This window comes from Panthera pardus, unplaced genomic scaffold (genome assembly GCF_024362965.1).
Source record: "Panthera pardus isolate Hobbes unplaced genomic scaffold, ASM2436296v1 HiC_scaffold_25, whole genome shotgun sequence".
NCBI classification, from domain to species: domain Eukaryota; kingdom Metazoa; phylum Chordata; class Mammalia; order Carnivora; family Felidae; genus Panthera; species Panthera pardus.
In genome coordinates, this window is record NW_026526821.1 from 61113824 (window position 1) to 61139498 (window position 25675).

Genomic DNA, 25675 nt, shown 5'->3' on the forward strand with positions numbered 1-25675 from the left:
ACCCACTCACCCATGCTCACCTGGGCACAGGGCACCAGGGCCAACACCTTACTCTCCCTCTCCAGCAAGGGGAGAGGCAGATGGTCCTAACTGAAACCTAATCTAACCTTTGCTTTAGAGTGAGACTTCGTTAGAAGGCTTTGAACCCTTACAAATAAAAGGGGAATAATTTCTTCATGCCCATGACAGGATTGAATACTTTTCTGAGGAGTCAGTAAAATAATGTTGCATTTGAGATTAGAAGCAGACAGACAAATAGTCAGCAAGTAAGAGGTGCGATGTTGAAGGAATAATAATCATAAAACCACATTTTAGGGGCACCTAGGTGCCTCAGTTGGTTAAGTGTCCGACTTTGGCTCAGGTCATGATCATGCGGTCTGTGAGTTCGAGCCCCGTGTTGGGCTCTATGCTGGCAGCTCGGAGCCTGAAGCCTGTTTTGGATTCTGTGTCTCCCTCTCTCTGCCCCTCCCCTGCTCGCGCTCTGTCTCTCTCTCTCAAAAGTAAACAAACATTAAAACAAAAACAAAATAACCACATTTTAAGCAGGAGGTCCTCCACTTCTGCTTTTCTCCCCAAGTATTTATAGAGATCATGAATCTCAACCCAGAAACAGATTAAAGGTGCAAAGATATAAATAAAATTCAGGGAGTATAAAAAGTTGGGTCTACTTACACTTTTGGATCCTCCTGAATTGGGGGTGATTTTATATGAGAGCAAGAGAGAGCATACTTGTTTTGGCTGATCTTAATAAGTGCACTCCGAGGGCAAAATTCCTGTAATAATACCAAAAGGGTTCACACAAATTAAGTCAGAAATGTCCACAATTTAGATGTAATTTTGTTTAGCTCAACCCATTATAAGAGCTGCTAGCCGCTCTCCTATTCAGAGTGACATTTAAGAGGGCAGTCAAATTGCAAAACCTAGCTTGATAATCACATGCTGAATGAAAGTCATCGCTGAGTGCTCTCATTTCTCGTTTCTCATGTCTCCATATCCTGGATCACATGCCAAGGCCATCCACACAAGATGCACATGACTGCCCACGCACATGCCCATGCATGCCCACACATCCCTCAACAGAACCACCTTCCTTTCTACCTTTACTTCAGCCTTGGCCACCTCTTTCCTGGACTCAGAAACTATAACCACCATCCCGGGCTTAATGTGCCGCCATCAGCCCCATGAATCTCTATCAGAATGGTCTTCAATGTCTATCCCCCTGACCATGCTGCTTTAGTCTCTAGGGCCTTACTGTCCTGTGGGTAAATTCCAAGGTCCCTCCTGGACTTGAAGCTCTTTCTTAGGGATCAACTCTCCTCACACCCTAGGGCATGCTCAGGGACATCTCTTCAAATGTCCCTTGATTTGCTTTCCCCTCTCTTGCCTAGGAGACATCCCCAGAGCTGGTGCTGCATATCAGAAAAGCTTCCTGCGATAGGGTGCCTGGGTGGCTCAATTGGCTAAGGGTCCAACTTTGGCTAAGGTCATGATCTCACGGTCTGTGAGTTCGAGCCCCACATCGGGTTCTGTGCTGACAGCTCGGAGCCTGGAGCCTGCTTCGTATTCTGTCTCCCTCTCTCTCTGCCCCTCCCCTGCTCATGTTCTGTCTCTCTGTTGCTGTTTCTCTCAAAAAATAAATATTAAACATTAAAAAGAAAAAAGCTTCCAGCCTGCTGCCCTGCCAGATGTCTGTTTATTGTCATCTAAATAGCTCTCGGAAAGTCTATTTTCTCAAAGTTTTTTTTTCCCCCCTGGGTTGATGAGAAGGTGCCCCTTTCTCTTTCTTGTTCTGTCAGATTGGATACAGTGCTTCTAGGGCCTCTGGCTCTCCTGGTCTTCACTTCTTGCCCTTAATTTTAAAATTTATTTACCATGACTCCTCCTCTGATGAATACACCTCATATTATAGTCAAGAATTGACTGGTTATTTGTATTCTGTATACTAGACAGTTGGGCAAAGAGATTTATTCAGAATGTAGGCTGTGGAGCCAGACTGCCTGGGTTCAAATGCCCATTGTCCCACTTACCCTGTATGTGACTTAATCTCTCTGCTTCAGTTTCTTTATCTCAAAACGGGGATAGTAAATGTACCTGCTCACAGTGTTTTGAGCATTCAATTGTTCATTACATACAAAGTACCTGGATTAGTATATGTGGCACATAGTAGGTGCTTAATAAAGTTAGCCACTAGTATTTTGCTTCTTCCTTTTTGCTTGCTGGTCTAATTTCCAGGCATATTAAATGGTCCATCAAGACTGTTATTTCCATTAGCAACGTTATTCATTTAAGAATTTAAAAAAGCAATTTTGAGAACCTTCATCAGGTGCTGTGCTGGGGTACAAAGATGAATAGGTCACAGTCCCTGCCTTCCTGCCTTTAAGGAACTGGGAGGTTGGTAAGGAAGCCAGTGTGGGAAGAGGGACCCCTGAGGGCCTCAGCAGGAAGTTAGGCAGAGTCTTTCTGGTGACAGGAGTTTCTGTGGAAAGAAGATAGGGAGGGTGGTCCAGGAAGAGGGAAAGATTAGGGGCTTAGAGAAGCCAACAGTGTTCAGGAAGCAGTGAGTCTTCCACGGGGCTGGGGCCATGATGGGATCAGGCTGGGCTTTTTCTTGAGGTTGATGAGAAGCATGTGTGCGTTGCGGAAAGGTGGTGGGGGGACATCAGGCAGACAAGTGACATCATCAGATCTGTAAACTAATGAAGGGCTTTCTAAAGCATTTAGGGAAATTCATAAGGAGGACAGGGAGGGGAATGTAAGGCCAGAACAGGCTAGTAGCAGCAGGCAAGGAAGAGAGAGAGAAAGGTGCTGTAGGAACCCGGGGAGGACAGTAAAAAACCGGCATGAGCCTCCCCAGCTGTCAAATGCGGAATGACAGCCAAAAAGGCCATTTGATGAAGGAGATAGGAGCCATGGTGACCTTACTAAGGGTAGATTTTGTGTTGAAGACTGGATGTGCAAAGGGAACATGTACAGCCAAGGAAATCATTCCTTCAGTACGTCTGGCAGAGCCAGGAAAGAGAGGCATTGCCCAGGAGAGTAGGGGTAAAAGAAGCTACCTTCTGCCTAGTGAGAAAGCCCTTTCCTCCCTGAAAGCCTACTTACTCTCCGGTTGTTACACTTCAGAACTGTGTAGAATTTATCTTCGGCCATATCCTGATTCGGAAGTGCTATGACAATGGCAGGGACATAGAAGTCAAATCCGTTGGGTATCACAATTTTGGCAAAGACATAATCTCCAACCTGTAGATGAGAACATTATGCCATAGCAAATATTTTAAAATACCCCAAGATGGTGAGCAAGTACTGATGCTACAATTCAAACACATATTTTTTTCTCTACTAAGAAAGAATCAATGGTTTCAAACTTCTCCAGGCTCACTGGGCCACACCCAGAATTCTGTGATCAGTTTGGGGGAGCCCCATTTTAGCAGGACTTCTTCACCTGACAAGGATCCTGGGGATGGCCAGCAAGATGCAAGATGGCCAGAGGTCTGGAAACCATATCCTACAAAGACTGGTTAAAGTAACCTATTTCACATAAAGACAAGGAGGGATACAAACAGTGTCCTCATTGATCTGAAGGGCCGTCACCAAAAGGAAAGGAGGTTTGTTTAATGTTGCCCCCAAGCACATGCCTGGAATCCATGGGCAAAAGTTACAAAGAGACAGCTTCTGGAAGAAGGGAGATCTTGTGAAGGGGCATGCAGAGGCTGTTGGGCACTTGTCAGATGGACAGGACCATCTGTCTGGGACAGAGTGCACCGACAGGTGCTCTGGGTCAGCTCGGGGAGGTGGCAGCAGACAACCAACATGGAATCCTGGGAGTGCTCACGGCGCTTTTCCTCCCAGCTCCCCGTCCAAGGAATGGCAGTGGTGGAAGTCTGGGAGGCTGTCGGTCTACTCTCTGGCCTGGGCACTGAGATGCAGGTAGTGGCAGGAGGATGGGACAGAGGCTGCACAGCTTTTATGAATTCATATGCAGAGGAGAGCACATCAGCCCAGCTCACCTGTGGAGTGCATGTTCAGGTGTAACTGCATTATGGCATCAAGGTCTGGCATTAACTGACTACAATGTCAAGGAAAGTGCTACTTCTGCCCTTGTTATTAAATCTGTTTTAATATAATCTTTTGCAGTTAAAAGTTTCAAGGGCAGTTGTTGGGGCACCTGGGTGGCTCAGTCAGTTAAGTGTCTGACTCTTGATTTCGGCTCAGGTTGTGATCTTGCAGTTCATGAGTTCGAGCCCCGCATCGGGCTCTGCACTGAGGCAGAGCCTGCTTGGGATTCTCTCCATCTCTCTCTGCCCCTTCACCACTTGCACGTGCACTTTCTCTCTCAAAATAAATAAACTAAAAAAAATAATAAAATAAAGTTTTAAGGGAGTTAGCAGTTATAGCAACTCCCTTCCACGACCATCTTCTGTAAAGTGACAAGGGCCACAGGTGCTAATGCAATCCAGTCTGTGCAGTCATGAGACTACCCAATAGGGGGTTAGCAGATGAAAATGGAGCAAGAAAGTCACCAGGCAAGAGGCCAGAGGAACAGGGGCCACTGCTTTTCCTGCTCAAACACAAGCTCCCAAGAGGAGCCCAACCAGATGTTTAGCAAAGGCCCAGTAGTGGCCTCACCATCCCATTATCCACAACTGTGGGGATGGTGGAAAGTGCCCCCAGAGAAGATCGCTGTAGCAGGTACCTGGAGCAGTGGGCAGGGCATGGCACCCCCGACAGGCATGATGAATGAGGTGGGCACAACCTTGGTGTCTCCATACCTGAAGCCCACCAGTGCATGGGTGGGGCTCACACACTTCTTCACAACCCCTGAAAGGAATCAGATTTAAAATATAAAGACAAATGATGCCTATTTCCTTAGGCTCACCCCATCTTGGCAATCCCAGTCATCTTCCTTGGATACAAGCCGCACCCGTACCCCCACCTCAGCCAGAGGGCTCTCCTGTACTTAGGCTGGAGAAAAGGGAATGTGCCCCTGTTGAGGCCCTTGGCAAAAATGTGGCCCATTCTCAGCGGTCAGAAGACTGCAGAAATACTCCAAGTAGGTAGGTCAGTTCATGGGGTGAAAGACGCAGGAGTAGTTCTCAATCTTTACTCCAAACAGGAATTGCTCTGGCTGGAGACTGGATCTTTTTACCTTTGGCTGTAAGAACTTTCTCATATTCACAGCCCAGCTTAAATTCCATCTCCTGAAAAAAGGCTTTAGCTTTGCTTCACCAAAAGCAGCCCCTCTACCTGCCCCACTCCCCTGAAAGTCATCTTGCACACCTATTCATCATATTCTCTCCTTCCTTCAGCCTCAGGTTTCTTTCTTGTCCCCTGTGCTAATTCTTGCCCTTATGAATTTCTGCTAAGGTTTCTAAATGGCTGTTAAAGTTTTATAATTGCAAGCAGCTCCCTTGATGCCCAGGAGAAGACAGGAGTTGTTTCTATCTCCTAAGAGAAGCTTTCACATGGGATGACAGAAAAACTCCTTACACGCACTTGACACTTCCCAATTCAGAAAATACTGTACATTACCATATGTAAAAATTTTTTTTAATGTTTATTTATTTTTGAGAGAGAGGAGGAGGGAGAGAGAGAGTGGGGGAGGAGTAGAGAGAGAGGGAGACACAGAATCCGAAGCAGGCTTCAGGCTCTGAGCCGTCAGCACAGAGCCCAATGTGGGGCTCAAACTCATGAACCATGAGATCATGAGCTGAAGTTGGACGCTTAATCAACTGAGCCAGGCTATCAGCTTGTCACTTCCATTCTGAACAATGCAGTCATTCCTTAACTAGATAATCCACGCTGACCCTGGGAGAGAGTCAGCCACACAGAAATCCCTGCCCTGATTGCCAAGGACGGCAGCCACAACCAGGCCAGCTCTCCTCCAGGCCAGCTCTGCTCCAGCTCCTGGTCTGAAACAACAGACACTCTGATCCAGTCACTCCAAAGCCACCTACTACTGAGGTACATTTTAAAGCCAGATATTTTCCATTAGAAATGTTTAGCAGGCTTTGAATAGAAGTTCTCAGAAAAGGAGTCACCGATGAATATTATGCTTGTGCTCCACAAACCTCTATTTGGCCTTTTTTCCAAGGGAGAAATAGTAATGCACGGTGACCAGGTGATCTCAATTAGTGTCATTAATGAGGGTAGACGGACATTATGTGCCTCTGGATGGGATGCCCTAGCAATCTGTCCAGAAATACACACTCTGAGTCTAAGCTATCTGCGGAACATTCTATAAAGTAATTGACCTTACTCAACATCAGTATCATGAAAAATGATAGGAAAGGCTGGAAAATAATTCCAGATTAAAGAAGACTAAGGAGACACGTTAATTAAATGGAATACATGATTCTGTACTGGACCTATTCTAGAGACAAAAAATATAAAGCCAGAATTGGGACAGTTAACAAAATTGAAATATACAGATAAAAAGTAGTATAATAATGTTAAATTTCCTGAATCTTGTAACTTTATTATGATTGTGTTAAGAGAGTACCCTTGTTCTTGAGAAATACAGACTGATGCATTAAGGGGTAATGGGGCACAACAATGTTGCCTAATCTCAAATAGTTCAGAAAAATAATGTGTATGTGTTGAGATAAGTAGAGAGAAAGAAAGGGAATAAAATAAAATAATAAATGTGGTAAAATAAACATGACAAAATTAAAAATTGGCAAATCTGGGTAAAGAGTATACAAAAGTTCTCTATTCTTGCAACTTTCCTTTAAGTCTGAAATTATTTTTTAAGTCTATGATGGTAGGGATTAAGTCTATGATGGTAGGGTTGAAATTCCTGATTAAAGATTCATTGAGGGGAGAGGGAACGAAAACTAAGTACATCCAGTAACACATGCATTAGCATTTAATTGTCTGAGTCAGTGTTTACTAACGAGCCACTAATAGAAATGACTGATTATACGAGTAATGTATTTCCTCCAAACTGTCTTACTTGAGTTTAAACACAGCTGCAAATGAAAAATTCTGGAATAGCCAGATCCCATGCAACTGTTAGGGGGTCTGTGCTCTCTGCCTCTAATTGCACATTTAAAACAAAACAAAACAAAACAAAACAAAACAAAATAAAACAAAACAGGGCAATAATCATTGCTGACATGATCTCAGGTATTGCATGTGGCCCTGGTTATACCTGTTTCCTCTACTTCCCCACCTTGGCAGCAGTAGGTCTCTGGCATTTCTTGTCACACAGGGATGGTGCCAAGTGAAAGTTTGAGGCATTCTACTTTTCTCCAGAACCCTGGCCAGCAAATTGATACCAAGCCCTAATGCAGCCATTTGGAATTTAGTCCTTTCCTGCATTTCCATTCAACTGCCAAATTAGTCTCTGACCCCTCTCTAGGGCTCCAATTCAGAAAACCAAGTAAGGGGAGCTCTGCGTAATCCTCACCTCACAAATCTGGGTCCCAAAGAAACGGAAGGTTTTCAGACCCTGCTCTTGCAAACAAGAGTTTCATGCCTTGGCTTATATGCTCATCTCAAATGCTCAGATCTGTATTTAATTACTCTCATCCAGTCAACTCCAAAGCACATTCAGCAAATTTCAAATAAAATATCCTAGCTGTCAGTTCTCCACACATGCCTACCAAAAACTAAAACTCCTGCTAAAGTATTCTTCCCATTAAAAAGATTTAATTAAATTTCATTAATAAAGGATGATTCTTTTCACTGGTGATTGACAGATAATGCCTATGCAAGACTGGCTATGTTTCTGTGGTATCATCTTCTTGCCCCATGGATCTTCCTAGGGCTTTTTCCCTAAGCTCTCTTTTCCCTTATAGGCCCTTATATGATATCAATGACACTTATGTGTTGATGTCTCAAAAATCTCTATCTCCAGACAGATTTCCTCTTGAGACTCTAGGTCCTTATCTCTAATTGCTTTTCTGACAACTTCAGCATTGGAAGCATTTGGAGATAGGGGCCTAGAGTCTCAAGAAGAAAATCTGTCTGGAGACAGATATTTTTGAGACATCAACACATAAGTAGTGTACCTACAATTCATCATGTTCCAGACACATCATTGTCTTCCAGTCCTTACCAACATCTCATGTAGGTACCACTATCTACCACATGGCCCAAACCAACCCACTCCATATCCACTCTTTACACAACAATGGGAGAGAGCTTTTGTGAACTTCAAGCGTGACTATGTTTTTCCTTGCTTTAAATGTGGCTCTCCAGTAAAATCCAAACTTCTTAACATAACCTTTTATGAATGGCCTCATACTTACCTCTCTGAAGACCTTTATTATTTCCTATCTTTCTTTGCATTCTAGGTTCCAGCCATACTCTGCTTTATTTTGCCAGATATAAAATGTTTTTCTCCACCTCTAGATACATATTATTTTCACTGTCTACAAAGCTCTCACTTGAACGTCACCTGGCTGATTCCTTCAGGATCACATGTCCCAGGAAATTCTTGGGAAAAGCTCTCAGGTTCAGCCACACTGGCCTCTTCCACCAATATGCACTCCAGCCTCAGGACTTTGCAGTGCTATTCCTTCTGCTCAGAACTCCCTCCCCCGAGATAATTTAATGACTTGCCTCTCCTTCTTTAAGTGTTACTCATACATCACTTTCCCCAGAAGCTCTTCATTGACCACCATATTTGAAATTGCAGCCTTTACCTTGACACTCTCAATTCCCTTTGTAGCTTGATTTTTCTCTACAGTACTATATCTGACACACTACACATTGCATTTATTTGCTTGCTTGTCTGTGTCTCTCAGTAGAATGTAAACTCCATGAAGACAAGAATTTTCGTCTGCTTGCTCACTATGCGAGACCAACACTTTAGGAATATTACATACATAGAACATAATACATGTATAGTAAAATTTTTTACTAAACAAATGAAAGATGAAATATATTTTCTGGCTATTTCCCCCCCTACAAATATAAGTAGAAACCCATCATTATTTTATTTTAGAAGTAGAATATCTTAGTACAGCTTATGAAATGTAGTATTCTAGGGAAAGCACAGTTTAAGAACCTCAGGTCCCTGATATCATATTAGTTAACAAAAGAATCTTACAAAATAGATTATCTACCTGGAAAATAAAAGCCATTTTCATCACATCTTGCAATAACTTTCTGGCCTTTGAGAGGATCCAATTTTTTTGATTTGATTTTATTTGTTGGATTTCCTGGAGATTTCTGTTGCTAAAAAATATAAAACATTAATAATTGATTTAAAAAGTCAACACAGACAGTGAAAATCACAGATACAGGGTAGCCTGGGATTCTCTACTAAGAATTGCACTATCAAAAATTAGAGAATATACATATACTTTGTATAATCATTCTGGAGTACTTTCTGTTCTATGTTATTGGGAATAAGCTTTTAAAATTGAACTAATGGGGTGCCTGGGTGGCTTAGTTAAGCGTCTGACTTCAGCTCAGGTTATGATCTCATGGCTTGTGAGTTTGAGCCCCATGTTGGGCTCTGTGCTGACAGCTGGGAGCCTGGAGCCTGCTTAGGATTCTGTGTCTCCCTCTCTCTGCACCTCCCTTGCTCACACTCTGTCTCTCTCTCTCTCAAAAATAAATAAACATTAAAATAATTTTTAAATAATAAAATAAAATTGAACTGATATATGGGAACCAGTGTCTATAAGAAGTGAGACAGAATTTGCAGCCTAAGACTAATCAAAATGTTAACACATAAAAAAAGTCAACCTTTTCCAGAGAATTTAAACAGGATCCACGGTCTTAAAACATAATATTCAGTATATACAGATACAATCCAGAATACTACATACATACATACATACATTTATTTATTTATTTATTTATTTATTTATTTATTTATTTATTTATTTATTTATAATTATTTTAACATTTATTCATTTTTGAGAGACAGAGACAGAGCACAAGTGGGGAAGGCGCAGAGAGAGAGAGAGACACAGAGAGACAGAGACAGAGAGACAGAATCTGAAGCAGGCTCTAGGCTCTGAGCTGTTGGCACGGAGCCTGATGTGGGGCTAAAACCCACAAACCACGGGATCATGACCTGAGCTGAAGCTGGATGCTCAACTGACTAAAAGACCCAGGCGCCTCTGCAACATACTTTTAAAAAGCAAGCAGGGGCACCTGGGTGTCTCAGTCGGTTAAGCATCTGACTTCAGCTCAGGTCATGATCTCATGGTCTGTGAGTTCGAGCCCACGTCAGGCTCTGTGCCGACAGCTCAGAGCTTGGAGCCTGCTTCAGATTCTGTGTCTCCCTCTCTTCCTGCCCCTCCCCCACTTGCTCGCTCGCTTTCTCTCTCTCTTTCTCTCTCAAAAATAAGATAAAAACATAAAAAAGGTTTTAAAAAGCAAGCAAATATGACTGATTTTCAAGTTAAAAGGTGATCAATAGATCACAATCCTGAGATTACCCAGGTGTTAGAATAATCAGATAAAGACTTTAAATCTGCAGTTATAACCATGGTACATGAGGTTGAATTCTTGAAATGAATGGGAAGGTAGTTGTTTTCAGCAGAGAAATAGAAACCATTTTAAAAAAATTAAAAATTTTAGGAGTAAAAAACCACAGTATTTGGAAGGGCTCAATAGCAGAATTGATATGACAGAAGAAAGAAACTTGAAGATGAATCAACAGAAATTATCTAATCTGAAGAATACAGAGGAAAAAGACTTTTATTTTTTATTTATTAATTTTTTGAGAAAAAATATTTTTAAAAAATGAGCAACATCCTTCCTGTTCAGATAACTCATTCAAAGCCCAGCTCAATTATAATCTCTCTGGGAAAATTTTACCACAGGCAATTTCAGAAAAAGTAAAGGAAAGGACCGCTTTGTAATGTTCAAATGGTACCGTATGACTCAAGACTTGAAGTGAATGTCATGCTGTGTCCACTACACGAAGAAACTGGTAGCATCATTTTGATTTGTAAAGTCTAACTTTAAAATCCTGTTTTCTATATGCTTGTTGACGATCACTAGTAGAAAGACCCAGTCCCCACTATATCCTCCACTCCCCCAAACCCCAAAGCCCCCATTACATCAACCAGAACAGTCATTATGCTTTACTTCCAATAAATTTTAGAACCAGTGCTCCTGTAAAATAAATTTAAAATGAATTATTAGAAAACAAGATTTAAAAAACAGACATGCAGCATTTGAGTTTCTAGGTAAGATCTATTTTATCATTCTGGAAGGCAAATAACAAATGGCTTGGGAAAGAAGACTTAACTTCAAAGTACTAACAGACTGGTGAGAAGTTTACCATTTTCTTCCTCTGGTATTTCACGGCCTGATCACAAGGCCGCCCAAAACACAGCAGTGGCACCAGGGTGCAGACAGAGGGCTCTAGGAGAAGCCCTGTAGTTCTGGCTTAATGGGAAAAGGAACTCCTAACACTCACAAAAATTATAGAAATCCCCTTCTCTTCTTCTCAGACCCCAGTCCACAAGCAGTCCTGTGGTAGGGGCATCAGTGTTGGCAGTGTGAGTCCAAAGGAGCTAAATCTCTGAAGGAGGGGAATCTTCTTGTCTGGTTAGTGGTGCTAGGTTACAAGAGGGTGAGTGAACCCTCAGTTTTCTTTCTTTCTTTCTCTTTCCCTGGCCCCTGTTTGGCTTCAGATGTAAGTAAGTGGAGGCATGCAGCTGAGCTGAGAACATAAAACTTTAGGTTCTGGCTGGAGGACTGGAAAGAGGAACCCCAGGAAATCAGAAATTACTGGGAAGATCATTTATATTACAAGAGGGAAGGCCAAGTATCACCCCAATCCCAAACCAAAGCTACCATAGAAAAGGAAACTATGAACCTACATACTCCTCTTGAATATAGATGTAAAAAATCTGTAAGAAACTATTCGCAAATAAATCCAGCAACGTACAAAAAGGACTGTACATGATTACCAAGCACCCTAGGAATGTAAACCTGTTTTAACATCCACAAATCAATTAATGTGATACACCATATTAATAGAATAAAGGATAAGGCCATATTATTAAACGTATGGAGAAAGAGTAGTTGACAAAACCCAACACCTTTCATGATGAAGACTCCTAACAAACTACGAACAGAAGGGAACTTTCTCAACTCAGTGAAAATCATCTATGAAAAGCCTACAGCAAACATTATCCTTAATGATGAAAACCCTTAAGATCAGAAACAAGGCAAGGCACTCTGCCCCTCCTACACATTGTACTTGAGCTTCTGGCGCGTACAACCAGGGCAAGGAAAGAATAAAGGCATCCAGGTTGGAAAGGAATAAATAAAACTGTCTTTATTCATGAATGCTATGATCTTCTACATGGCAAACCACCCAGCCTACTACCACCCAGCTACTACCAGAATTAATTAACAACCTCAGCAGGATGTCATGATACAAGATAGATCTACAAAAACAAACCAACTGTATTTCCATGTACCAGCTATGAATATCTTAAAATAAAGCTAAGAAAAGAACTCCAAGGGGCCCTTGGGTGGCTCAGTTGGCTAAGTGTGTGACTTCTGCGCAGGTCATGATCATGTGATCTGTGAGTTGGAGCACTGCATTGTGCTGTTATGCTGACAGTTCAGAGCCTGGAGCCTGCTTCTGATTCTATGTCTCCCTCTCTCTCTGTCCCTCCCCCACTTGTGCTCTGTCTCTCTCAAGACAAGACAAGACAAAACAAGACGAGACGAGACGAGAAAAGAAAAGAAGAGAAAAGAAAAGAAAAGAAAACCAAGGGGCACCTGAGTGCCTCAGTCAAAAGTCCAAATTCAGCTCAGGTCATGATCTTGCAGTTCATGAATTTGAGCCCTTGTGACAGGCTCTTGTACTGCCAGCTCAGAGCCTGGAGTCTGCTTTAGATTCTGTGTCTCCCTCTCTCTCTGCCCCTCCCCTGCTCACACTGTCTCTCTCCAAAAATAAATAAACATTAAAAAAATTAAAAAAAAAAAGAGTTTCATTTATAACAGTATCAAAAAAGAACAGATATTTAGGAATAAACATCAAAATAAGTGAAAGAACTATACAATGAAAACTAGAAAAGATTGCTGAGAGAAATGAAAGATCTAACAATTGGAGTGACATATCATGTTTATGGATTGGAAAATTTGATATAGTTAAGACAGCTATTTTTCCCAAACTGATCTCTAGATCCAATATAACTCACATCAAAATCTCAGTAAGTTTTTTGTTTTCTGGGTTTTCTTGCAGAAATTGAGATACTGAAACTAAAAGCACCAAAACGATTTGGAAAAAAGAACAAACCTGTAGGACGTACACTTCTTGATTCCAAACTTATTATCAGAAAGCGTAATCAAGAAAGTGCAGTATTGACATGAAGATAGTCCTATGGCCAAGGGAACAGTATTGAGAGTCCAGAAACAAATCATTACATTCGTGGTCAATTGATTTTTAACACTTTGGGGAAAATTTTTGCAACTTCTTTAAAAATTAAACATAAATTTACTATATACCCCAGATATACCACTATTAGATATCTAGCCAAGAGAAATGAAAACTTTTATCACACAAAGACTTTTATGTATTTGTATCAGCATTATGCACAATAATGAAAAAGTGTAAATAATGCAAATGTTGATTAACAGGGGAAATGGATAAACAAAATGTCACATATCCATACAATGAAATATTATTGAGCCACTTATATATAAAACGTACAGAAAAGGCAAATATATAGAGACAGAAATTGACGCGTGGTTACCTGGGGTTGGGGGTGCAAACAGAGACTGAGTGCAAATGGGCATGAGGTATCTTTCTGGGGTGATGGATGTGTTCTGAAACTGGATTTTGGTGGTGGTAGCTGACAGCTGTCAGTTTTACTAAAAATCACTTAATTGAAATAGGTAAACTTTACAGTGTGAAAATCATATTTCCATAAACCTGTGGGGGTTTTTTTAAAGGTAAAAATAGATAGCTGTTTACTTTTGGTTTGCTCTTTGTAACTATTCACGGTATTTTGCATGCAGTGGGGGTGAATGAGTGAATGAGCACAGAACCTTCTGAATCTACTCTTAAATCAAAACATAGACCAAATAGGTCTTTTTCTTCAAATCACCACATTGTGGAAACTGGGGACTTTTTTCCTTAGATTTTTTTTTCATTTTTAAATTTCCTGACCATTAACTTATTAATTCTTGGGTCCTCCATCCTAATCAGAGTGCCCGTGACATCACTCTCCAGCTTCTCTTTGCAGGCCATCAAAATGCCCTTCATGATACAAAGCCAATATAAGGTGCTTCCACATGCTTTTTGGTGTCATTTTTTTACAATGCTATAGCTATATTATACATAAAGTATTCAACATTCATATACAGGTCTTCTGTTAAGGAAGACTAATTTATGAAACATTGACTGTAACAATTGAAATACACCTAGTGAACATAATTTGTCTTGGGTTGCAATTCATGTTCAGTATAATTTGGGCTCATTTCCCTGGTGCCCTATGTAACTGGGTTCTGTTGCAGCCGTCTATCATTTGGATCTGGTTGGAGATGCTTTTCAGGTTCATCAAAAGAAGTGGGAGTATGGTTTATTTCTGGGGAGATGAAAATGTAGGGCAGGGCCTCAGAAAAGAAGAAATAATGAACTAAATAAAGGCTTAAGGTCTCTTGAAAGAACTGTGGGATGGATATATAAATATAAATATATGTATATGTAATTTTTAAATGTTTATTAATTTAAATGTTTATTAAATTAATTAATTAATGTTTATTTAATTTAAATATTTATTTATTTTTGAGAGAGAGCACAAGTGGGGATGGGGCAGAGAGAGAGAGGGAGACAGAATCTGAAGCAGGCTCCAGGCTCTGAGCTATCAGTACAGAGCCTGATGCAGGGCTCAAACCCACAAACATAAGATCCTGACCTGAGCCAAAGAAGGACACTTAACTGACTGAGCCACCCAGGTGCCCCAGAATTGTGGGATACGTAACAAGCTTTCACACCTGTGCTGCTTGTGGCCTATGCAGCCATGGACAGAAATGTAAGCTGAATACTACCCTTCTGTTTATGATGCTCCGTTTTCACCAGATTTTGCTGGAGTCCCTTCATTCTCATGGAATTTCTATTTTTACAGATGCAGTTATTATGTCAAAGAGGTGAATGTTACCTGTTTGTTCCTGGGCTTTCACCCAGAGGAGAAACCTAAGCTGTCCTTCAGAATGACCTACTACAATCTGAAATGGCCTCAAAGGGCAGAGACTGGACCAGGAGACAGGAGAAATATGACCAACTGCTGCCCAGCTGGCTGTGTGACTTTGGGCAATCTTTTAACCTTTCTGGGCTTCAATTTCTGCATAAGCAAAGAGATGGTACAAACTAAATGATCTCTAACATCTTCTAATTCCATATTTCTTCCCAGAAGAACCTAGGTATTACTTTTTCTATACTACTAGAGAAACTGTCGGGCTGTGTGTATACAAAGACAGGATACTAGCATATCTTTGTTTGCAGTTTTCACAATATAAGGGAAACACAACAACCAGAGCCATGAACATGAGTAACTCAGTGTTCCATCATAACACTCCAAAGAGACACACACACCACAGTTTCCTACAATCAGTTCCTCGACGGAAGACTCCATGTAAAGTATTCTCACCCCTAATAGAATTTAGAATCTTGGGAATCTTGAACATACCAAGTAAAATCACCTGTTGCTTAAAAACCTCATCTCTATATAAAGTTTAACTTACAAAGCCACCTTCCTTCATGCTGCCAGTGTCCACATCACAGACCAGGCAACTATGGAGGTCACCAGATAGCCTTTTCACCTCCAGATGGATATTACCTTGATTTCCAAAAAGATGTCCACATTGATCCCAGAAAGGCAATTCCCCCCTTCAGATTTCAACAATATAACAGATAAGCCACTTACTAGAATCTATGCCTAGATACATTTAAAGTTCCTTTAAAAAATTCTAAATGAGTATAATCGCATTTATTTAACTAGCCCCCTTCATCTCTAGATTCCAAATATCGATTCTCTCAACATCCTAGCCAGAAGCTAACCAATGAAAATGCTTTCTATATTTTCACAGGTACAAATCCGCGAAGTCAATGGCCTGAAATCATCAGAGAGATCTTTTTTCTCTATAGCTGTCACTCACTTCCCAATTCATCTGATATAGAACCACCGTTCACTCTGTGAAGACCTTCCCTGCACGAGCAACACTGAACAGTAGCGACACAGAGCACTATGATGTTCATTTTTTTACGAATAGAAAATGCCACCTAAGAAAATGCCTTTCTAAATGACTGAAAAGTATTGCCTACCTTCAAATCACTCATACACCTGTGGGTTCACCTGAAAGGACCATTCCAGTACCAAAGAACTTTGTACATGCAACATGTTTACTCTTCTTTTGTTTCCAACTGTTACTACTATTGGCAACAATTCATTTCTGGTTGTTTCCACAACATGGAGCTTTATGGAAGAACTATTCACTCTACACTCAATGATTCACCCACACCACTGCACAATCAATTCCGCTACATCACAGATTAAGTAGAGTAGCCACAGGAAACAAATCTACAGGGCCAGCTTTAGTACAATGGTTCATTCCACAGAAATAGAGCATTGGTTTGCTGGGATGGAAGGGTAGCAGTAAGGACAGCTACACACAGCATTCCTTCAGCCACAATGTTGACAGCACCTTTCCAGAAAGGCCATGTGCCACAATTTTTGAATCTTGCCAAAGACTTTAGAAACACTGTACAGCCTATACCAAAGAACGTGCCCAGTGCTGTTCTTTTCCTGGCATGCCTTCAGCTATCCACACACAAAATACAAACATGTCTGAGTTTTAAAAAGAAATCTATGGAGGATGAAAGTCAGAAGGGGTGGAGAGTAGGAACAAAAATGGTAGCACTAAATAGATAAGGCAACATATCTCTAGGCTTAGGTGCATGAGAATAGCTGTGTGTCAATCTCAGTGGGGAAGTCAGACAGGCAATGATCCTGGCGGTAAGGATGCTGTCCACTGGGTAATTTGATTTTTCCTTGTTTCCAAAATTCAGAGAATCCAATTCATTTCCTTACCAGATTTGATTACCAGGTGATGTAGAGCAGGATCCAAAATGGTGCCACCCTCCTTTCATTTATGACTTAATTTCAAGGTCACATGCTCAGGTTTTCATTGGTGGGGACAGTGAAGTTAGTAAATGTTTGATGCTTTAAAATTTCCCATTTAGCAATGTGCTTCCACACTACATATAGGATGCATTTCTACAACTTAACTAGAACTAATCTTTGGCTCCAAATCTTGTTATGAAACGACTACTAAATATTTTTTTCTGCCCTAAATCATTGAACTGCTGCCACCCAGCAGCTCCAACATGCTTCTCTGTCCATGTTTTGTCTTAAAAACCAACTAAAGTCTGTGACTGCTATAATCAAGATAACAATTGTAGTATCATGTATGTTTTGACCTTTCCTCTCACCAGGATACCCAAATATAAGACCAGAACATTTGCAAACTGGTCTCTGTAAATCATTCAACTCTCTTTAAAACCTTGGTGAGAAGGATGGGGCCAGCCTGGAGCATCTGCTGACCTTCACTATCTCTCTCCTCATTTAGATTTAGAGGGGTTTCCTCCACCCTGAGAATATCTAGGGTCTGCCTCTCTTTTAAAAATGGGTTCTGCAAAAAGAACGAAAAGACCTTATAGGAAAATGTAAATCAGGAGTGGGCCCACTCCTGCCCAGCCCCTCTCCGCCACCAAGTGACCACCCAAGTAAATGAGTCAGAAGTCTTTGTATGCTTCCCTTCCCAAGGCATTTGCATTTTATTTTTTTTTTATTAAAAAAAATTTTTTTTAACCTTTATTTATTTTTGAGACAGAGAGAGACAGAGCATGAATGGGGGGAGGGTCAGAGAGAGGGAGACACAGAATCTGAAACAGGCTCCAGGCTCTGAGCTGTCAGCACAGAGCCCAACTTGGGGCTCGAACTCATGGACTTGGGGCTCAAACTCATGGACCACGAGATCACGACCTGAGCTGAAGTCGGACGCTTAACCGACTGAGCCACCCAGGCACCCCATGGCATTTGCATTTTAACAGGAGGCAAACTTATCTTGCCAAAGAGTAAAGCTCTAAGGGGAACGTCCTGCCTCAGCCCTGGGCAAAGTCCTCTTGCAAGACCTCTCAGAAGCACAGCAGGTCAGCACTGGGGCCCACAGGGACACTAAGGATATCGCACCCGAATCCAAGACTTAAAGGGAATGCTGTGGCCAGGTGAACATGAAGAGAGAATCATTATCTCCTGTGAGGAGTCTTGGACACCTAGCCTTGCTTTAAAATCCAAAGGAGGGGACGGAGAGTGCTTTTCTGGAGGTGGTGTTCCATTCTTCCTCAGGGAATGGTGTAACTTTAGAAAACACAGCATGTGAAACACACATCCCCAGAACTTCCCTGCAGTTTTCACTTCCCTCTCCTGGGGGCTGCTTCCTGAGCAGATGGCTGCTGAGTGGCTGAGCTGTCTGGCCTTACTCTCCTCCCAGTTTCTGGTTCTGGTGCAATGTGAGTGGCTCCTTAGGAAACACAGGAAACCAACCACAGGATGAAACCCTGAACCACAAAACAGTCCTCTGCTCCCCAATACCGTGCGTGCAACGCTGGGCCATGGAGTCAACCACTCTGAAAGTAAAATCTCCAATTAACGTTAATCAATAGCAACTCAAAGGGCTTTTGTGGGGAAAAAAAAAGAATTTTCTTTTTTTCTTCTCTTTCTCCTCCTTCTCTTCCCCCTCCCCCTTCTTTTTTTTGGTAGTGGCAAAGGAACTGATATATATGCATTAGATGCTGCATAAAATTATTTTCCTAGCTTGAAGACCAAACTTGTAACATCTTCTCAGGGAATATTTCTTCACTACGCCTTTAGGAAAAAATCAAAGAGAAAAATTTGAAGTGTTTTAAATAGTTAAATCTGAAAATTCTAATCTGTAACTCAGATGTTACTGATTCAGTTATCCATATGTTGCTACCCCATGAACAAATGCCACACACTGGAGCTACTTTTGTGTCACTGCCTGGAGTGTGGACCACAACCAGCTATCTGCTGTATACAAATATATATCTCACACAAGGCTACAGTATAAAAATAAATGCTGGGTCTTTAAGAAAACTTTTCAAGACCTCTGTTGTGGTTACTCCACCTACCTGCCCCCAAATCCATTCTGCCCTGCCCTGCTCCATACCTCAAGAGGGTGACCCCATGGATGACACCACCTTATGTATTTACCTTGCTGGCCAGCTTCTAGACAGGGGGAGCCAATGGCAGGCCAGAGGTCAGAGGGCAGCAGGAGGAGAAAAGACTGGGGTGTCGGTTCCATACTCCTTCCCTGCCCTGTCTCTCTAGAACTATCTCCCACTCCTGCTAGTAGATTCAGATCTTACAGGGCTCCAGGAGTACCATTTCCTTCCACCCCTTCAGGTCTAGGGGTAACGACAACTTCCTGCTATTGCTGGTTGCTGGGGGCCCTGAATCCCTTTGGCCGCCCTAGACCTACGTCCACCTCTACAAACAGTCCCTCCATTTCTTCACTTGAACTGACTGAATGGGATTCTGTTTCCTGCTTGGCCCCTATTGATAAACCCTCCACACTCAGTTCTACTCCAGACAGGGAGGTCAATGACCATACTTAAACCTGCTGAGGGTAGGATTTGTGCTTATGAAAAAAACCTAGTACAGGACAATGCTGAGGTCTGCCCAGCTAAAAGCTCCAGCAAAGAGGGTTTTATTCAGCTTTAGGATGAAGAGACATTCTGGCTGTGATTTTTGTCACCTCAGGGATCCCCAGAGCTGATAGTCACCTTCCCACTCCAAAACATCAGGATACTAGACAGGAAACTTTTTAGATAATATTTAGAGTTGGTGGGAGTTTTTCTTCCCTTCTTTCAATTCCTTCCAGGGACTGGTATTCCCGATCAGGATTCTCTCCTTAAGACCTCAGCTGACTGTGGGACGATCACGAGGCTGGCAGCACTCTCCCTTCGGCACCCCCACCTGTCCCGTTGGAGCACCTCTCTCTCTGAGACTTCAGCCCCACCTGGCCACATCTACCATCATCCCTCAAGGGCCCATATGGGGTCCCTTTCCCAGAAGTTAACTATCTCCAAGGTGCTGGCTTGAATGTGCAGGGGTCATTTTTCCTGTGATGGCAACATCACTGATGCACAGCCCAGATTTGTTAATACTCCGCCCAGACACCAGGGAATCTTATGTGCTACTGAAAAGCAATTCACAATTGCTAGAAAGTATTCCTACCATACTCGAGTATCAGCAGAACGGACTCAAGTTTTTCTAGTGGAATGAGGAAGGTTGACTAGTTGTAAAGGATTCTGGTGGGATGCCTCCTTCCTCCCTTTATTTTTTATTTTATTTATTTTAAAATTTATTTATTTTGAGAAAGAGAGAGAGAGCATGGGAGGGGCAGAGAGAGGAGAGAGAGAGAAAATCTGAAGTAGGCTCCACGCTGTCAGCACAGAGCCCGATATGGGCAAGAACTCACAAAACGTGAGATAATGACCTGAGTGGAAACCAAGAGTCAGATGCTTAACTGACTGAGCCACCCAGGGACCCTTTATTTTATTTTTTAAAAATGTTTATTTATTTATTTTGAGAGACAGAGAGAGCACGAGTAGAAGAGGGGCAGAGAGAGAGAGAGAGAGAGAGACAGAGAGAGAGAGAGAGACAGAGAGAGACAGAGAGAGACAGAGAGAGAGACAGCTCTGACAGCTCATAGCCTGATTCAGGGCTAGATCTCACCATCCTTGAGATCATGATCTGAGCCAAAATCAGAGTCAGATGCACCTGACTGAGGCATCCAGGTGCCCCTATTCTGACTCCATTTTATACAACTCAAAGAAATGTCTAAGTCTTTCCAACCAACATTCTCCTATACAGTGCCAAACTCACTGTTTTCCTGACAGTGTTTTCCAATCCAAATGGTCTCTCTCCTTCTCTCACTTTCCAAGTTCCACCTCACCCAGCCTCACCTGTATCCTCCCTACACTCTTTCTCTTGGATGATTTCTCACGGAGTGGAGCACTCATTGCACCATTCCTAAAGGCCACAGACTCCAGATTCCTTTCTAGTCACAACTTGGAGAAATAAACATGGGTAGCCGACTGTGTAGCTATGTTTCCATGACCTCTTTTAGGGTTGCTTACAGGTGCTTACAGCTTCACAAGATTTTCTGCTTCCAGATTTTCCAAGGCTTGGGTCAATGTTATGAGTATGGAGAGCCTGTTGGGTCTTTCTGGGCCTGGGTTCTGCAGGATTTGCTCTGGAGAACAACGCTTAGGTAGTAAGGAAATGTAGGATACCATGGCTGGGCTGCCTAGACCAGGCTCCCAGGGAGAACTATGGAAGGTTAATTATAATTCAGATGCCCAGTGGTGATTTCTACCATAGCATAGCTCTGATTAGCCAATGATGGTGAAATCTGCAATCATGGCAATAAAAGAAGAGTGAGCAGAGGTAGTTTTCAAGGGGAATTTAAATTTTCAGCCTTCAGATTTCTTTTCATTATGTGGTCAGTGAGCCAAGCACCTGTCTCTAGGGACACCACAGAACTAGCAGATTATGGAAATAGGGGAAGCAATTCTTTAGTTATGTGCAGAATGTGACCATGGTGGGCAGAGCAGGTGGGATGATGGTTCTCCCCTCAGGTCTGATCCTGAGGCCAGCAAAAGACTACCAGGTAAAGCTTGAGTAGAAAAAGCAAGGTACAGGCTAGCCCAACACTAACATGTACAGCCACTTCTTCCCACATTTGATCTTGATCAACAAGAAAAGTCACGAAGCTGCCCCAAACTCAGGAACCAGTGGGGTGACTACAGATCAGAGAGTCACAGACATCCAGACTCCATAGCATGCTGTGGCATGGACCAAATCCACTGGCCACTCCCTTCTGACTGTGTGTGGGCTTTCCGATTAGATGCCCATTCCTAACAAACTTTAGTCACCTTTTGCTACATGTTATCAATAAACTCTAGGGGACCTTAATAAAAAAAACAGATGCTTTCTTGCTCCCCAGTTTACAATCATTCATCAAAATCTTTGGCCTTTGCTGAAGGAATTTATGATCAGACTATGTTTATATATGAGTCAGTGAAAATGACTTTCATCTGTGGTGAATTTTCCCCCTAGGGGTCTCACAAGCCCTTGCCATCTTGAGCTTTGGTTCCAACCAATGTTTGTCACAAGAGGAGATTGAGACCTGTTAGTGGATTATGAAGTCAAACCAGTGGAGCATGGCAGACATGGAATAAAAACATCTCATAATACATCACACATCATGAGGAGAAATATCATTATAAGAAAACACTATACAAACTATCCCATTGCCGAGGGCCATGCTAAGAGTGCAAAGAACTCTGAAGAGAAGATGCCAAGTATGATACCCCCTCCTCCCATTCATTACCAGTGGAAAACTGTCCTGAGCACATGGACCTCATTGGAACAGACAGTGGGGACTTTACACACCCTATGTGGGGGCAGGGTGGTAAAGGGAGAGCCTTAGCCCCCGACCAAGAAGGGGGCAGCAGTGGACCCACTGATACCATTACATGCACTGTCTTCTCTCACTCTAGCTCATGCCTCAAGTTCCCACCATCTCTTCTTCCTTTCCTTCTTTATGAAGATCTTGAAACAAAATTTTTACTTCCTGTACTTACTTTTCTTCACTTCTACCCACTACACCCACTGCAAACTGGTTTCTGTTCCCACAATTCCACTGAAATTATTCTAAGATCACTAATAATCAAATGGCTTGGAGACATCATTCTGTATGACTTTTCAAAACTTCTCAGTAGAAACTTTAACAATGGATGTAGCAAGAGCAGGTTTTCAGGGACAGTTAATTATTCACTTTGTCTTCTTGACCCTTGGGTACCCACAGGGCATCCAGTGAGGAGGGCCAACAGACAGCCACATGTTTGAAGGCCTCATATGGTGCCTCCCAAGGGAATACTAAATAATTCTTTGGGGAAGTCACTTTGTTTGAATAACATTAATAGGCATAAGATGTTTTGTGATAAAATTTTTGCTTTCTGCACAAAGACACTTTTCTACAATGGAGGGGGAAAGTGTGATTTGTAGGGGAAAAATAAAGAAAAACAAACAAAACCAAAAGAGAATCCAAGAATCCAGAGCAGCAAATGCAGAATTTAAAATCAAGGAAAGCCAGGGGAGCCTGTGTGGCTCAGTTGGTTGAGCATCTAACTTCTGAATTTGGCTCAGGTCATGATCCCAGGGTCACGGGATCAAGCCCTGCATTGATTATCTCTCTCCTTCTGCCCCTGCTTAAGATTCTCTCTCTCTCTCTCTCTCTCTCTCTCTCTCTCTCCTTCTGCCCCTCTCCCACACTCATGGTCTCTCTCTAATTAAAAAAAAATTTTTTTTAAATTTTAAATCAAGCAAAGCCAGTATCACTTAGCAAAGACTAAATCCAAAAAAGATGAATCTCAAGGGTTAGTTCTTTGGGGGTATATCTGTTAGTGAATATATAGTGAATATAAAAAAAGTATATAGAATTCAGTAAGATTTAAGACGATCTATTCCAGGTCCACACACACCCATGTACAGTCAGAAAGGGGGTGTTATATTGGTAACAAGTATTTAGAGCCCCAAAATATTCATGTCCTTTGAACAAAGGATTCCACTCCTAAGAATCTGTCCTAACAAAAAAATACACCATGGAAGCCATTAAGATGTGTGAAAGAGAAAACTGAAAAATATCCCAAATGTCTAACATTCAGTGAAGAATTAAATAAATCATGGTATAATACACACCATGAAATATTATGTAGTCACAAAAAGTCAATCTGAGAGTCGCAAAACACAGAGAAAGTATATGAGAAAATGCTAACTTAAAAGCAGAAAATGACATTTTTCAAAGAAGACACACAGATGGCCAACAGACACATAAAAAGATTCTCAATATCACTCATCATCAGGGAAATGTAAACCAAAACCACAAGGAGATATCCTCTCACACCAGTGAGAATTGCTAGTATCAAAAAGACAAGAAATAACAAGTGTTGGTGAGGATGTGGAGAAAAAGGAACTCTTGTGCACTGTTGGTGGGAATGTAAATTGATGCAGCTACTGTGGAAAATAGTATGGACGTTCCTCAAAAATTAAAAAATAGAATTGCCATATGATCCAGTAATTCCATCACTGGGTGTTTACCCAAAGAAAATGAAAATCCTCATTCAAAAAGATACCTTACCCCTATGTTTATTGCAACATTATTTACAGTAGCCAAGATGTGGAAGCAACCCAAGGGTCCATTGATAGATGAATGGATAAAGAAGATGTGGCATACACACACATACACAATGGAATATTACTCAGCCATAAAAAGGATGAAATCTTGCCATCTGTGACAACATGGATGGACCTAGAGGGTATCATGCTAAGTGAAATAAGTCAGACAGAGAAAGGCAAATACCATATGATTTCATTTATATGCGGAATCTAAAAAACAAAACAAATGAACAAACAAAAAGAAGAAGAAACAGAGCCATAAATACAGAGAACAAACTGATGGCTGCCAGAGAGAAAGGGGTTGGGGATGGGCAAAAGGGGTAAAGGGGAGGAAGTGGTACAGGCCTGAATGAATAAGTCCTGGGGATGAAACGTACAGCATAGGGAATATAGTCAATGGTACCGTACTAGTGTTGTATGGTGACAGAGGGTATCTACACTGTGATGAGCATAGCATAACATACTAAATTGTCAAAGCACTATATTGTACACTTGAAACTAATATAACGCTGTGTATCACCTATAATTAAAGAAAAGAGGAGAATATGAAATAATTATGGAGCTTATGACTGCTTCTATATAAAAAATTTATTCAAGGAGGAAAAGAAAGCTAAAAGTAAGTGATCCAAAGTGGTAATAATAAGGCAGTTGGATTAGAAATCATTTTTTTCTTTTTGAAAAGTTTGTTTTATTAGTAATAATTACTAACACTTGGGGGGGGCTTTCAACATGAAGTACTTTAAGAAGTCATTTTACTCCCATAATAACCCTGTGAGACAAATACTAGTAATATTCCTATTTTACAGATTAAAAGACCTAAGATTCAGATGGAGTACCTAGCCAAGATAACATAGGGATTAGGTAGCATATCTGAGGCTGGACCCTGCTGTGGCTCAAATCAAAGTTCAGGCCTTTGATCACTACATTAGACTTCTGTTTAGTTTCGTTTAAAAAAAAAAAAAGGCCACAGTAAAATCGAATGGCATTTCCTTTCTGTTGAAAGGAAGTCCTGTCACTTTAATGGGCTGGCTCTAACTCTTTTAGAAATCGGTGTGGAGGGGGGTGCGGGAGGGGGTAGGAAGGCCAATGCAGGGATGGCAATGACTTGGGACAGGAGGGAGGAAGGACATATCAACACCTCCATGGCACCTACCTCTCCTCTCTTGTTCACATAATTCTCCTTCTTGGCAGCCTCCTGGAGTTCCATGGCCTGTTGGATATACATTTTCCCAGCTAGGATTTCATTTTCCAGCATTGACAGCTCCTTCAGTGAAATGGGCCAATTCAACCGTTCTAATGCCCCATTTAAAGCTGCCTTGTTTTCCAAGTACCGCATTGGCTTGTATGCATCTAACCTAAAAAGAAAAAAAAAAAAAAAAACAAAGAAAGTGATCATAATGGAAACAACATGGAAAGAT

The 25675-nt window shown here is 41.7% G+C and overlaps 1 protein-coding gene across 7 annotated transcripts in view; it reads right to left on the bottom strand.

Moving 5' to 3' along the window:
• Positions 1 to 25675, bottom strand: part of VWA3B (von Willebrand factor A domain containing 3B) — a 204133-nt gene that overhangs the window by 11312 nt on the left and 167146 nt on the right. For 4 of the 7 annotated variants that reach the window (XR_008417819.1, XR_008417818.1, XM_053890614.1 and 1 more), the window contains exons 22-26: positions 25411 to 25612; positions 9072 to 9183; positions 4694 to 4818; positions 3103 to 3240; positions 673 to 773 (exon numbers count right to left, since the gene is read on the bottom strand). Coding sequence is in view for 3 of the 7 variants with exons in the window: in XM_053890614.1 (XP_053746589.1) it covers positions 673 to 773; positions 3103 to 3240; positions 4694 to 4818; positions 9072 to 9183; positions 25411 to 25612 (678 nt within the window). In the remaining 4 variants the exon portion in view is untranslated. Of the gene's footprint in view, positions 1 to 672; positions 774 to 3102; positions 3241 to 4693; positions 4819 to 9071; positions 9184 to 25410; positions 25613 to 25675 lie in introns of those variants that run through there. The other 3 variants (XR_008417820.1, XR_008417821.1, XM_053890615.1) reach the window with 3 other exon arrangements.